The following is a 16848-nucleotide window of genomic DNA, read 5'->3' as shown; positions in this document are numbered from 1 at the left end:
TTCAAGCTTAAATGTTAGACATTTATCAAAATCAAGACAATTTACAAATTATATTGTAGTTAGAAATTCATGAAATTGACAATTTTTATTCCTTTGTTTTTGATCTGAACCTACGGTCTCCAGCTCTGGGGTAGCGCAAAAAATCAAACGTACAAAGAGTTCAAACTTTTTAAAAATATTTTTCTAAGAAAAATAACAAATGCTTCTTTCTTTGTTTCTAATCTTACACTTTATAATGACCTAAAATTTAAAACTGTATTCATTGAAGCAAAATGTTTCTAGAAAAGATTTCATACCAAACTACAGCTTCATCCTAATCCTCTTATAAAAAAATTATCTACCTTATCTATTCCAGATAATCTCTCAAGGTGACTTAAGCATCGATGGTGTCGCGACCTTCTATCTGAAACTTAAACTAATTTAGTCTAAATAAACTATTAAAAATTAAAAAAAACCGCATAACTCAAAATAGGTAGTGTCACAAATGGGTGGTTTTTTCCTTTAAAATACTCACATGCAACTACTTTTGTCACGGTTACTTATTGTTCTAGTCTAATGTCTAATATAAAGATCCTTATAAGTTATTCTTGTAGAAACCTTAAAATCTCAAATACAAATTCGCAATATATATATTTTTTTAGACAGAAAATTGAATATCTAAATGAAAACGAACAATTTTTTTTATTTTTAGTATAATTTAAAATAAAATTTGTAAGGACTTGGAATTTTTTTTTAATGCTTTTATTATAATTTTATTTTTATGCACAAAGACATTTTTCTAAATATTTAGATAAGTTTTAAACTATTATCAATTTATACTACAAACCTATATATACACATATGATAAATTGGTATTGACTTAAATGTTAATACAAATGATATATTATATTAAAATAATTTAAAATATAATAAATGCAATTTTGTCTGAAAAAATATTTCAACCTGCTATATGACTAATATTGTAAAATATTTTACTGCAATATCAATATCTTTATTTGTATCATAAAATATACTTATTAATATTATGACCGTTTCAAATCAGAATCGTTTAATTAAAATGTAATACATTCACGATAATTTATTGAATAAAGAGATTAGGTACGTAGGACAGGCTTAAGTGTAATTGTACACCAAATCGGTTACTTAACATCCCACTTTTTTATTTATTGTTATCTTATAATTTTTAAGACTTCGCATTAATTTAAAATTATCTAGTATAATTATGATAGCCGAGTATAAATGTTTAGGTTTGTGTTTTATCAATTCATAGTATTTAGCTGTTTGTAGAAATTAGAAAGTATTTAAGTATCAACTATAGCATTCTATAAATGTAAACTAGTATAATTGTATTTGTATTACAGTAGGTAAGTAATTTAACTTAATAATGTTCATGGTTTTTGTTTTACAAAAGTGAGTTTATAACCAAAATTATTATTTTTTTAACACGTATACTGAGTGCGCCGAAAGAGTGCCAGTCGGGATATCAAGTTTTGCGCATCTTCCTGCTATCAAAACTGGTTTCCCTATGGCAGAGTGACGTTGGGGATTCGCAGTAAAACCGATTTTGGTTGCCGTCGACTTTCGCTCTCTCAGCGCACTCAGTATAGTAACCGATGATCGTTGTATCAGTAAAGCGGAATTGGTCGTGATTCGTATAACTTTAAATTATACACACCATGGTATAATATAATATTTTATTTGTAGAATTGAACTAATATAGGTATTTTATTGTAATCCGGAGTGAGTAGAACGATGGTTGACGAAAGTAAAATCGTCAGTGAATATACATCAATAAAATATGGTTGGATGGCGACGTTGGCTCAAGTAAATTTTTTATTCTCAAAACATGTTCTAAGACGTTAAAATCAAAAATGTTAGTTGTTGGCTACTATAGCGCAGAGTTTTCTGTCAATCGGTTGGGGCATGCAATTATCAATATCGGCAATTGTTATACGTCACTTACAAGGAAATACTGAAAGTGATTTTTCAATATCACTAACCGAGGCGTCTTGGTACGGTGAGTAAATATCTGTTGTATAATTTTTCGCTGTTGAAACTTTAAAACGTATACATGATTTCGTATTTTGTTATGTACTTATTGCACATAATGTATACCTATGCCATAAAAATGCTTTAGACAGCAAATTTATTTAAAACTGCAACAGATCAATTAAAAAAAGTATTCATTAACAGAATTATAAAAATTAAAATTAATAAATTTGAAAGTATTATTTTTATGATTTAACTATTTTTATACAAACCAATAAACCAAATTTTATTTTATATTATTATATGTATTATATACTATATACAAATTACTTTTATTATATTATACAATATAATATGTATTGTTATTTTATTTAAAACCATAGGGAGTATATTGTTTATAATTCACCCATTTGGATGTTTTCTATCGGGAGTCTTACAAGGGAGGTTCGGAAAAAAGTATTGCATGATTTTCGCAAATATTCCTAGTACCATCGGATGGACTTTACTGTACTTAGCTCAGTCGTCGCTTTTTCTCTACGCGTCGACACTTCTGATGGGATTCAGTATCGGCGTCGGTGCTGGTGCAGTACACGCCTACATCGGGGAAATAACAGAACCAAGACTCAGAGGCGCCATGGCTTCGCTAACGAATACAGCAGCTTTATTTGGAATGTTGGTATCTTTTACTTTGAGTTCATTTTTTGACTGGCGAACTGTTGCATTGTTGAGTACTCTTTGTCCGATAATTTGTATATTGTTAATCATTTTTGTACGTGAAATTTTATATTACATAATATATACTATGAGATTAACTAAGCATGCTCATCCACATTTTCTTTTTCATTCATTTAATTATTCAAAGTCTAATTTTTGAATTTTTTAAACATAATTAAAGTTTATATTTTCAAATTGAGATTTTTTGCACTATTTAAGAAGTGTCCAGTGGAGAAATATCTATTTTTCAAATGGCAATTTTTCTTTTCTACAGTAATTATTAAGTGAATAATTTTTTGAATATTTGAATGTATCAAAATCAAAATTTGAACGAGTAGTTATTGAGTTATTTAACTTTGTATATTTAGGATAATATAGTTACATAATATAATGGGTTTGTAACATAGCCCAATGTTAAAGTACCTAATTTGAAAATATAAGGGATTTATATCAATCTTATTTATAATATTAATAAAAATGGTGGTCTAAGTATATAATATTAAATCTAATATTGCATTTATTTTATAATTTTATAAAACCATTTTTAAGGACAATTATCTTTAATATCTTTAGCATAACATTTTAATAACTGAAAAACTACTCGTTTGAATTTCGAATTGAGTACATCAAATTTTAAAATAAAATTTATTTACTTTAAAATAATATTAGAAAGATATAAGGTTGTATCTTCAAGAAACTTTTACTAAGTAGTGAAACAAATTTCAATAATTTTAAAATATAGTCTTTAAGTGTATTTAAACATTTAAAAGTTCAAAATATGTTTTATAAATTCATTATTAAATGAAAAAAATGAAGGTGAACGTGGTCAGTGAGTCATTCTGTATATATTTATTATTAATCTGTTTTAACTTACGTTTAAGTTAATATTGATGGAATTTTTTTATTTTATTTGTTTAGATCCCAGAGTCTCCTATTTGGTTAATCGCTAAAGGTAAACACGAAAAAGCTGAGAAGGCCATTTGTTGGCTTAGAGGATGGGTAGACTCTGAAACAGTTAAACCCGAACTATCTAATCTATTACATTATAACAATGTATCTGGAACGATTGGAACGCAAGATAGCAATGTTGTTACTAATGATAGTAAAAATTTGCTATCAAAATTAGCTCAATTTAAGAAACCATCGGTTTATAGGCCGATGAAATTAATAATGATCTATTTCTTCACGTCGTATATAGTTAACCTTACTCCTGGTAAACCATTCATTGGTAAAATAATGACAGAAGTTGGTTTGCGAGATCACCAAAGTATATGTTTGGTATAAATACTACAGTAATATACGCATATTATGGATAAATAATTAAGAGAAATTCATTTTTAGATTATTTTTTCCATTTTGCAAATGATTGGGAGTGTGATATTGATTTTAACTATACGTCGTTTCCGGAAAAGATTTTTGACGTTAGTAACGATATCGATAAACTCTGCTTTATTATTATTATTTAGTGTATATATCGTAGCTATGAAAAACAATTGTATTAAATCGATACAATGGATTCCTTTAACATTAATCGGCGGTATTTACCTATCTGGCGGTAGTGGTGTAGCATGCATACCCTGGATGTTAATTGGCGAAGTGTTTCCAAACAAGTAAATATAATTTATATAAATTTATAGATATAATATATTTATTATATTACGAGTTTGTAGGTACACCGTTTATAAAAAATTTGATTTAAATCGAATATACATATGTAAATTAATCAAACATCGATTCATCGCGTGAATTATATTATAGTAGAAAATCATTGTGCGTAAATTTATAATAGGTATAGTATTTATAATTATAATCTCTTAATAAATATAGATTTTATATAGGGATTTGAAAAATTGCAGTTCTAATGAGCATTTAGTCACTATTTATTTAAGTATAAAATTGAGTGTTTTTTTTTAATATCAGTGCTTGTTGAGTTCGGAACGTATTTCAGTGGTCAATTTGATTTTCACGTTGAATCAACTTTGTGATGAGTTTAACTCAATGAACTAATTCTCGATGAATAGACGTATCCCCATTATTATAATTATTTGTAAGATATTTTTTAAATGTTGATCGTATTGATTTTAAAATTATGTGATTTTACTTTTTTTTTTTTTTGCGATCACATTTTGGGGCAATAAAAAATACTTTAATTTTCAACTTCGAAAAGGGTTCTTAGAAGAAAATGAAAAATGATATCTAATTGGTATTGTGTGGGGGGGGGGGGGATAAAGTAAAATTAAGTCCTAGTACTTTTCAAAATTAAAAAAAAATCATAAAGAAACCACTTTTTAATGTAAAATCAGTATTTGACGAAATTGATTAGGTATGTTTTTTGTTGTAATTCAAAAATTAGTGAAAATTTCACTAAATTTCTTTATTAATACTTCCTACAAGTATTAAAATTGTATAAATATATTGATATTTTTTATCTATTAATAGACATTAAAAAAAAATCGTCAATGAGTTAAAAATTTGAAAATTTAATACAAAGTATCTCATTAATAATTAATTTAATAATTAATAAATATTGAAAATGCACAATCAAAATATTTTTATAAGTTTAAATAATTATAATTAGAATGTTGTCAAAAATCCGTTAATTTACAAATTATTTTGTGATTCGAAAGTCATATATAATTTTTCTTTATATCTCAAATTTGATTATTTAATAAATATTTTCTCGTTAGTCTTTTTATTTATAACGATTAATAACGGTTATATAATATGGTATAAATATTATGTACAGCTATAATAATTAAATACAATAAATGTAATGTTCTAGGAAAAATAGATCAATCTACTAAAATATCATTAGCAAAATAAAATACTTTAACACTAATACAATAAAAAATATTATCATAAAATATACTAAGGGATAAAAGATGAATATGTGATGGACTGTCATCGCTCAGAAACGTTTTTCGTATACATGATGCATAATTGAATTCAAATTTAACACATCCGTGACGACCATGACACATCTAAATTCAGGTTAATTAAATGAGTCAAGACATGAAATAAATATGGATAAACGATAATATTTTTGTATTTCATCAGTAGGGTCTGAATTTAAATTCTTTGAAAATATATAAAAATATAATCTTAAATAACCAAAAAAACTTTTAATCATTTTCGAAGCAATAATGCATTTAAAAAATGACCAACATTTGTTTAATATACACGCAACTACACAAGTGATATAATAAAATATCAATAAAAATAAAACATCAAATTTAGAAACAGCACAATAAATAAATATTATACTTAGTTGTTTTTTATTTGAGTACCGTTATTACACTGAATCCGGGCCCTAATCATAAGTTTTAAAGTTGATTAAATTTTTTTTGAATATTATTAAATATTTTACTGCCAAGGTTGGCAATATTTTTAATATAAATATTTTAAATTCGTATCTTAGTTCTTAGATACCTACAATTTTATTCCATGTATTGTCGTATTGAGTATTTGATAAAAATGTTTGAAAAATACTCAATACATTAAAAAGATACTTTTGAATTTTTTTCCAAGATTATAACAACTCATATTATTATTAGTAAATAGTAATGTCAGTCTTTACTTTATAATTTATGCATATATTTTTTCGTCTTACCGAAATTATTGTAGTATTAATACTATTGATATGCAACGGTAATTTACGGTATGCTACTACAATATATTACTAAATTAGATAACTCACATAATATACATTATATCATGTCTGTATTGACGTATCAAAATGGCTATGTGCCATTTGTATATATGTAATATATAGTTTAATGATTACTGCTAGTTTGAGTGGTTAATTAAATATCATTATATCGAGAATTATAGTATAAATATGTATGTATAATAACAATACATATGATAACAAATTTTCAAATGTTAGGTAATTTACACGATAAGATTTTTTACATACACTTAATAAATTTGGACTATGTTGATTATATATTTATATGTTACCTCTAAACTATAAGTATACGACGGAGACGAATGGTATTAAATTGACTGTATAGTGTATACGTATTTATTAATATTATTATTTCCTATTAATTTTAAGTTATTGACTAGATACTAAATAGTAATAGAAATAAATAGTTACTACTAAATGTATACAAAGAATAATAGTTATTAATTAATCGTGTCGTAAAATAATGTCTGTAATTATAATTACTATTAATATATTGATTATGGATTTTTGTCTATTTTGACTATTGAAAATAAATATCTATACAATATTATGTATTTATAAGTTTTAAAAATTTGTGATTTCGATTATTTTAATGTATTGAGATTCGAGTTTTAAATATCAAGTATCTAAAACTTAAAGTTTAAGTATCGAGTATCTAGTATCACTATTCACTATGTTCTAAAGAAAAGTATCTGATATCTATAGTAGGTATAGGCGTATAGCGATACTCTAAAGATAAATACCTAGTATACGTATCTAGTATCGAGATACCGATCTTCAAGTATCTTCCTGAGTATAGATTACCTATACAGACATTAAAGTATTTCTATTTAAATTATTTTGTACGTTCTGTAGTAAATTTGTAATGGTGTATTGTATTTAGCATAAATTTTATCATTTATCAAGACAATATCTCAGCATTTATCTTGGTATGTGTCTTTACTCTTTAGTAATCCTTTTTGATTTTGTGAAGTAAGATGGTCAATGGTCATGATACATAATACCTAGTATTAATATGTAAATTGAATTCAACAACTTTTCTTTTTAATTGTTAGATATTTTATTATACATTGACATTTATATATTTGATATTTTATTTTTATAGAAGTCGAGGAATTGCCACTGGAGTATGTGCAGGAATGTCGTATTTACTTCTGTTTGCATTAACAAAATCATATCTAACAGTTGAAATGTTTTTGAGTATTGAGTACTCAATGTGTCTTTTTGGTTGTATTGGTATTTTTGGATTAATATATTTGTATTTTTATTTGCCAGAAACTGAAAATAAAACATTATTAGAAATCGAAGAATTTTTTACATAGAATTTAAAAAGTAGAACGTAGATAAAAATATTAAATGTTATAAGTTATTTTTAAAATCTTTAAGGTTGAAATATTTCAAATACATTTTAATATGAATGTTTAAAAATAATAACTTCATAAGACTTTGAATTTAATATGGAAAATATCAGATTAATCACTAATATTTAATTCAAAATTGTTCGTTTTTTGAACAAATACGATTAGCTTAAAAAAACAAATACATATTTTGTTATGTTATTACATAAGAAATTAAAATAAATATATTTGTATATATTATATATACATATTAAGGAAAAAAATTATGATAAAAAGCTTAGTAATAACTAATAACATTAATTACTTCAAATGTATTATGGCCATTTTATTTATAAATAAATATACAATGTACAATGCCCGATGGATTTTTATTCTTTACGCTCCTATTGTAAATAATACAAATATTTTAGCGCTATTGAAATATTATATCATCAATAATATTATAATTAATTAAATACATTTAAGTAATAAATTAAAATAAGAAAAGGATTAAGATATTTATTTTTATTTTTTATTAACAATCTTACAAAGGTCTTTCTTACAAATTGTCAGACATTGTATCTACACGTATATGGCAGACGCTAGCAAGTCAATTGTCAAAATGGACAAAATAATCATTTATTTTAAACCATGTGTATTTTATCAATTAAACATTACAGACAATACATGGATATTGGACATATTCTGATTTAATAAAATTAGGAAATTCAAATACTGGAAGAGTTAACTTTTCCTTACATATATTATCATACTATTAACATATTAGTATTTATTTATTAAATATTATAATTATTTATTTTTATGTGCGAAGCCCTAGAAATAATTTTCATTTATATAATTTTAATTTTTTATACTTTTTACATGGGTTGCTGGTATTCCTTCCAATGTTTAATTAATATTTGATTGCCGATTTTGACGGCTCTAGTAAAATAAATATTGAGATAATCCTATATTTCTACTATATTTTCTTAAAGTAATAATATTAATGTAAGATATAATTGAGTTTTTTGAAATATTAGATAAGCATTCTTTATTTGTTTAAAAAATAAAAAAAACATTATTTATTTCAATCAATATTGACCTTGCATTTCATTCAAAATCTACAATGTAAAAATAAATAATATAAATGAGGAAAAAAAATTGCTTAATTCAGTTCAGGTTTGATAAATATAATCTAATCTGTGTAAAATTTGAAATATGGTACATTATATATTCATGTATAATATTTTTATAAATTAATATATAAACATAGGTATAATAGTTTATAATCATGTTTGATAGGTACTTCAACATGTTAATATGCCGTGCTGTTAATAACAGAATGAGGTGTTACTGATAATAACACAACTTAATAAATTATTCACGAGTTTAAATTTGATGTGCACGTTTTTGTTGTTCATCAATAAACTTTCATTCGTTATATTAAATACTATAATTTATATATTTAATTATAATTAATGCCTGACGTAAAAGAAATCCAAGCGCAAACATCTACACAGAAATATGGCCCAAAAGCGACGTTTGCACAAGTAAGTGTTTTATTTATAGTAAAAAACATTTTGAATCAAAATGTCTAACCGATTTAATGTTAAAATTTTGAAAGTTCTTGGCGACAGTAGCACAGAGTTTTCTATTTATCGGGTTGGGCATGAACCTTTCGATATCAGCAATAGTCATTCGCGACTTGTATCAAAACCCAAACAGTGATTTTTCAATAACGACCACCGAGGCCTCATGGTACGGTAAGTAAATTGAATATAATTTTCGACAGGTCGATCTCATTGACTATTTGAATTTTCTTTTTTCACCATAATATATTTTAAAGTGTTGAGAAAATTTCACGAACTAAGTACGAGGTAAAAACTAAAAACGGTTAATCGTTTTTTGAACACAATTGTGTTTTGTTAATTAATATTTCTCAACGATTATTTATCTGATACTATGCGTATTTAACGTACCATTGAACGTCCTAATTATATTATTTACACGATATAAATTTTAAATTTATCTGTGTGATAATATAAGCTATTATTATTTATTATCACATCTTAAGTTTAGACCTTGCAAAACGGATGAGAATAATTTAGTTGGACAAGTGCGTTATGGACTGTTATTTTAAGCGTTGAAATTGTATTGAGATATACACTGTAGTACTGTACTTGTACAGTTCATAACAATTATGATGAAATATTAAACTTTTATTACCTACATAAAATACATAGGCGTATGAATATCAGTTGATAAGTATATTTCATGTAAAAGTTGAAAAAGCTGATAACTCGTAAATATTTTTAAACGCACTATGAAATAAAAAAATAAGACTAACAATTGTATAATATTTGTTATAATAATAATTAGCAAACTTATATGACAATAGTGTTGTGCACATGATAGAACAATGCTCTATCATAATTTTGATAAATACAATACAACGATCACTTGCACGTAAATGTCTATATTATCACGTGCCTTTACCTATAATACAATTTTCTTATTTTCATATTCTCAATTTTACAGGAAGCTTGTTGTTCATAATTTACCCGTTCGGGTGTTTAGCATCAGGTATCCTGCAAGATAAATTTGGAAAGAAACTCTGTATGATATTCGCAAACGTTCCAAGTATTATAGGATGGATCCTGTTGTATTCCGCTCGCTCGTCGGTGTTACTGTGCGCATCCACCTTATTCATGGGATTTAGCATGGGATTAGGCGCCGGATCTACCTCATCGTACGTCGGGGAGATATCGGAACCAAGGCTCAGAGGATCTCTGGGTTCGCTAGGAACCACAGCGATGAGAATGGGCGCTACACTTATGTACATCCAAGGATCGTTTTTCGATTGGAGGACTACAGCGCTGTACAGCACAATCTACCCCATTATATGCATATGCTTTATCATTTTCGTACGTATTAATGTTTAGCTTTATGTGTTATAATATCATTATTTACGTTTTTCGATTTTATTTTATTTTTATTGTAGTTATTTTAACTGTATATAATGTATTAATGATGTATGGTTTTATTTTGTTCCCGAGTCTAGATCCCAGAATCTCCCATTTGGTTGATCGCCAAAGGGCGGAATGAAAAGGCTGAAGAGGCTATGTGTTGGTTAAGAGGATGGGTAGAACCTGAAAAAATTAAACCAGAATTTCTCGAACTATGCATTACAATGAAGTATCTGGAACACAGGGTGGCTGCAAAATTGATACCGACGATAAGAAGTTATTTTCAAATTTAACCCAGCTCAAAAATCCAGCGGTCTATAGACCACTGAGATTGTTAATGATCTATTTCTTTGTATCTTCTTCAGTCAGCATTTCCCCTGCCCGACCGTTTATTACCAAAATAATGAAAGAAATCGATTTATTCAATAATCAAAACGAATCGTTGGTGTGGACTTATAAACTATAGTCTTAGTAATGCTGATTTAATTTAACAGTTATCGATAATATTTCATCATTAAAATTTTAGATTCTCCTGTCAATTTTGATGAGTGTTGGGTCCATTATAGCGACTGCGACTGTTCATCGAGTTGGAAAAAGATTATTGGCCCTAACGACATTAACGCTAAACACGGTTACATTATTTTTGTTTGGTGCATACATTATTGCAGTCAAAGCCAGTTATTTAACATCGTCTCCTTTCATCCCATTGATATTGCTGTGTAGCATTTATTTTATCGGCTCATGCGGTATTTCGTGCATTTTTTGGATGATACTGATTGAAATTTATCCCAACAAGTAAAATATTTATATTTTTGTTTTATTTGTTTTTATTTAGTTTAAAATTTTTCATATATGCGCAGTTTATCTTTAAAACAATTGTTTTGAATTTAGTATTGTTTTCAAACTTTTAATCAAATGGTTATTTTAAATAATATTATCCTACTAATTTCATCATATAATTTTTCGATAGTTGAAAATGATCAATGAATTGGTGGCTTCTATTTTAATTTATTGAATTAAACGACTGCGTTTAAGTTATTGTTTGCTATTAACTAGTTATACTATAGCGTATCGAACTCATTTAAATTATCTATTAATTAAAATGTTGTTTTTTAAATATTATTAAAACTATTATCATAATTTAAAAATTTTTAAAAAACGCCATCGCTAGTAAATTATTACATTAAAAATAATACGACTATAACTGTATGGTCTCTATACTAAAAAGTATATTACTTTATAAAAAAAGTATACTGTACTCTATATACTGCTATTTTAGCAGTAATGATATATTTAATAAACTTTTATAATTATAACTATAGAGTATAGACCATAGTCCTCTATAGAAATGTCTACGTGTGTCTTGTTCACAAATGTGTTAACTTAAAAATTGTAATTGCCTATCATATTTTTTAATACTTAAACTTTATAGTAAAAATTTCTTCTAATTGAATTTTTTTCCCCGCAGAAGCCGAGGAGTTGCTACATCTATTTCGTCTGGATTGGCCTATATAATATTATTCATAATGACAAAATCATACTTAATAATAGAAATGTATTTAAGTCTGGAGTACACTATGATTCTCTTTGGTTGTATTGGCGTTTTTGGGTTCATCTATTTGTATTTTTATTTGCCAGAAACTGAAAATAAAACATTATTAGAAATTGAAGAATTTTTTGTATCTAATAAAAATGGCTGAATTAAATATATTGCTTTTTGTTATTTTGAATTATATTACAACAATGACATTGAATTTAAAACATCAATCATATTTTTAATAAGTACATAGTATATTTATACACCATCAGTTAATAGTTATACTAATTAGTAGTAAATGGCGACCCTCAATTTGCGATCATTGGTTACAAAGCGTCGTAACATGTGTATTGATAATCCTTAAAAACTTTATCAAAATTAAATATCTTTGAAATTACCTCGATATAGTGGAGGTCACTTTGATAGGTGTGTTAATTAGAAAAATAAAAGAAATAGGTCTGCTATAAAAGTATCTTAAAATTATTTTAAAATTTTGAAGATTACTATTGCGCTAATAAAATAATAATTAATAATATTTGTAATATTGAAAATTGTCAAAACTAAATGATTAACATTATTTTTGAATTAGAATAGGTAAGTTTTAAAATATCATAAAATTAAAAATATCACTGTTATATTTATTTTATTTATTTTATTTTAGACAACTGAAATTTTCGAATTTTTAAGAATTTTTTTTTTTTTTGAAACATCGGCAAAAAAATGTCGGATGCCCAAAAAGCTTGAAAATTTAACACAAGATTTCTTATAAGTCGTTCTTATTGTAGTAAAAAAAAAAAAAATCAAAAATCGTTTTTTACAATTTTTTTTTATATGTATTTTGTTCAAATTTTTGTTGAAATCGCGAAATTTTGCAAATAATTTTATTGTTGAAAATTTGAAAACTCATAAATTTTTTTGGATTTATATCTTAGATTAAAAAATTCAACACTAAGTTTTCCGTAAATTATCCTTTTAGTTAGTTATTGAGCAAAGACGAAGGGTCATTATTATAGGAAAAAAATGTTATGAGCATCTGAATAATTTAAAATTTTTACGAAATCGCGTAACGATGATAACGATTTATCCTCGAACGATTTTCAATATTTGTTATTATTCAAAAATATAAGTCATAGATACTTAAACATTTCACCAGTTATTTAGATAGGTCGTTTTTTTTTATAATTTTAACATTTGATGCACGCTCTATATTCGTTCGAAAAAATAATATAACAATATTTATTTAAACCAATATTGATTGATCGTTTTATTCAAGATCTATTATGTAAAAATAAAATAATATAAACGAAAAAAAAAATTGCTTAATTCAGACGAGACTTGTAAAATACAATCTAATCTATGTACAATCTGGAACGTGGTACATTATATATTTATGCATAATATTGCTTATAAATTTATTTATAGATATAAGCTTATATGATTTATATTTAATCAATTATAAGCCTATTTAAATCGACAAAACACACACTCGTGCAATTATTACCTATATATTGTGAAGTACTTATTTACGTTGAGTAATTTATCTTATTATTATAATTAGTGATTCCGATACACTAAAAATACTGTTCCACTATTCAGATCCATGATTTAACTAATATGTGACTAATATGTGGTTGTGACATTAGAACTAATACTAATCTACAGACTACATTGTATAGTAAAGTATACACTTGCGGTATAATAATATTCATTGTACTGAATTTTTAGAAGTCTTAGCCATTAAAATACATTTACTTAATATAATTTCAGTTCGACATAACTGATATAATTACCTATATTTAGATGTTTGATAGTGTGGGCTAATGTCGTAATTATACTTTTTAATCACAATATTTTGTAACCGTATAAAATATTATGTTAGTTGGAGAAAGAAGATTGCTAAACAACTAATGAGACACAGAAATTAAAAACACATTATCACAATTTTATTATTCACAATAATATGATATTGTTTTAACGCATTACAGTTATGCTAGTTGTATTGCCTAGTCTATGGCTAAATCATTTTAATCGAATACAGTAAATTGTATACTGTGAATCAGTTTACAGTTAAGTAGTATGTATATATCATTAAAATATGATTTATTCAAAAAATTAGTATTTTAAATTTATTATATGATTAAATCTGTTATTTTTAAATTAAATTAAGATTTAACACTAATGCAATGTTCAATATAATATATTTTATACGGTTTAAAATTATAGTTTTGTGTGATTTTTGCACTCATTAAAATCATTATTTCATACTTCATACTCGAACATTAAAAACTTAGTGTTTACACATCGTAATTATTTCAGTACAGGTACAAAGGGTACAAATTAATATTATTTCACACCTAGCGGTACTCAGGTTTTATTATTGTATTTAACTGATTTATTTTCGTATAATATTATATGAAATAAATGATAGGTTATAAATTATAATTTACAAGTCATTATTCCATCCGTATTAGTAAATTTTAATTTATTAACAATAAAAGTGACTTTTTAGTATTGTACCTTTATACTTAAATATCTATAATAGGGCGAAAAACCCTAAACCCTGAAGCATTTTTCGATTTTCGTTGAAGTGGAAAATATCGAATATTTTGAGAAAACATAACACAATATAATAAATCAAATTCTGATTAGTAATTTTGGATTTTTCATTACGTTAAATAATAATAAACTCACCTAATTACCTATATTGAGTTCTACTTTTATTATAGGACTTATATATACAATAATTCCATTAAACCTATTCATAAGTAGGTCTAGCCGTATAGGTAATATATTGTCAGTGAATATTGAAATGTTAACATAGCCTCATATAAATTGTATAAACTATTCTACAATTCTAATTATTAGTTAATATTTAATATGAATTGATGTCCAAATTGAAAAAAATTATGTTAGATAATAAAAATATCATCATAAGTACATTTTTTGATTGATTGGAATTTGGGTTATCATTGTAATCATTTATTATTCCAATTGAAAATATATTGACAGGAACTTATAAAAGGCATTTAAGTATTATATTAGATACTAATAAAAATTACTTTTAATTTATCAATCTACAAATTATCTTGTTAGTCGTTTGTGTTTAATTGTTGAATAATATTACTGATACTACATAACATTTACCATAATACTACTGTTACCTATAATTAATATAAATATTATACTGATAATATTTGTATTTAATTTCTTATTATGTTTATTGTTTATGAAGGCTATTTAGTATTTTACATAGTTTACAAACTGTTGGGTTGATCAAATAAAAGACTAGATCATAAAAATGATTTAGTTCGGAACTAATCAAAGTAAAGTTTTTATTTTATGGATTATTATAAAAATTTCAGAGCATAATATTTTTTGTGTAAGTTATATTTTGATATATCAATCAGTAAAGTAGTTTTTTTGAACTGGTTAAAATGTCATGATTTGTTTTTTTTTTTACTTCGAGATTAATGTATAAGTCTCATTTTTTTATAAAAATAAAAAAAAAGATAAATACAAAAAGATGTTATACATTTTTTTTTTATTTACTGTAAAATATATTTATACATTTTAAACTATTTTATATTATTATAATGGAGCGATGAATATATTTATTTTACAATGATGTGTTTTATTTTTATATAAATGAACACCTATTATAGAATAAAAAAATCCTTGATTTTAAACTTTGAGTGCGTTTTCTGCAGATAGTAAATTGGATCTAGTTGGTACTTTTGAGAGGTAAAATAGAAAATTTAATTTTCAAAATTATCAAGAAGAAAACTAAAATGTTTACGCAGAACTAGTTTTTGACAAAACTATATTTATTTTTATGTTATACTTAATTCCATAAATTCCATGAAAACAATAAACCATAGAACTCAAACTTTCATCAAATATTCATATAAGAAATTATTAGACTTCATGTAGTTTTTATTTTAATTTATTTTTGTTTGTTAGTAAAAAACCTTGGGAATTTAATGCAGTTTCTTTTCATCAGAAAAAAACAAGTATTCAAAATAAATAGTTATTAAATTTTTTTATTGCTTTTCAAGCTTAAATGTTAGACATTTATCAAAATCAAGACAATTTACAAATTATATTGTAGTTAGAAATTCATGAAATTGACAATTTTTATTCCTTTGTTTTTGATCTGAACCTACGGTCTCCAGCTCTGGGGTAGCGCAAAAAAATCAAACGTACAAAGAGTTCAAACTTTTTAAAAATATTTTTCTAAGAAAAATAACAAATGCTTCTTTCTTTGTTTCTAATCTTACACTTTATAATGACCTAAAATTTAAAACTGTATTCATTGAAGCAAAATGTTTCTAGAAAAGATTTCATACCAAACTACAGCTTCATCCTAATCCTCTTATAAAAAAATTATCTACCTTATCTATTCCAGATAATCTCTCAAGGTGACTTAAGCATCGATGGTGTCGCGACCTTCTATCTGAAACTTAAACTAATTTAGTCTAAATAAACTATTAAAAATTAAAAAAAAACCGCATAACTCAAAATAGGTAGTGTCACAAATGGGTGGTTTTTTCCTTTAAAATACTCACATGCAACTACTTTTGTCACGGTTACTTATTGTTCTAGTCTAATGTCTAATAT

General features: G+C 25.2%; 1 protein-coding gene and 1 pseudogene across 3 annotated transcripts; both read left to right on the top strand.

Annotated features, from left to right (window-relative positions):
- Positions 1-1429: 1429 nt before the first annotated feature.
- Positions 1430-9147, top strand: LOC126550562 (facilitated trehalose transporter Tret1-like). 3 transcript variants are annotated; one of them, XM_050202401.1, is made up of 6 exons: positions 1430-1824; positions 1879-2017; positions 2373-2758; positions 3622-3981; positions 4045-4313; positions 4374-4833. In XM_050202401.1, the coding sequence occupies exons 1-6, from the start codon at positions 1753-1755 to the stop codon at positions 4447-4449; spliced, it is 1302 nt and encodes a 433-aa protein (XP_050058358.1). In that variant the 5' UTR covers positions 1430-1752; the 3' UTR covers positions 4450-4833. The 3 variants fall into 3 exon arrangements, with proteins under 3 accessions (XP_050058358.1, XP_050058359.1, XP_050058357.1); XM_050202402.1 differs by lacking the exon at positions 4374-4833 and adding an exon at positions 9031-9147 and having other exon boundaries at positions 1431-1824; XM_050202400.1 differs by lacking the exon at positions 4374-4833 and adding an exon at positions 7497-7898 and having other exon boundaries at positions 1432-1824.
- On the top strand, positions 9130-12400 carry LOC126550561 (facilitated trehalose transporter Tret1-like; annotated as a pseudogene).
- The last annotated feature ends 4448 nt before the right edge of the window (positions 12401-16848 follow it).

Source organism: Aphis gossypii, chromosome 2, assembly GCF_020184175.1.
Source record: "Aphis gossypii isolate Hap1 chromosome 2, ASM2018417v2, whole genome shotgun sequence".
Lineage (NCBI taxonomy): Eukaryota > Metazoa > Arthropoda > Insecta > Hemiptera > Aphididae > Aphis > Aphis gossypii.
The sequence above is the reverse complement of the archived record's forward strand: the minus strand, read 5'-3'. Positions and strand labels throughout refer to the sequence as shown.

What these genes read in the sequence shown, in the direction of transcription:
- LOC126550562 (XM_050202400.1), top strand. Translation starts at nt 1,753, where the DNA reads ATGGTTGACGAAAGTAAAATCGTCAGTGAATATACATCAATAAAATAT. An exon ending in AACCGAGGCGTCTTGGTACG is followed by an intron (nt 2,018 to 2,372) that starts GTGAGTAAATAT and finishes TTAAAACCATAG; the next exon opens with GGAGTATATTGTTTATAATT. An exon ending in GTATATTGTTAATCATTTTT is followed by an intron (nt 2,759 to 3,621) that starts GTACGTGAAATT and finishes TTATTTGTTTAG; the next exon opens with ATCCCAGAGTCTCCTATTTG.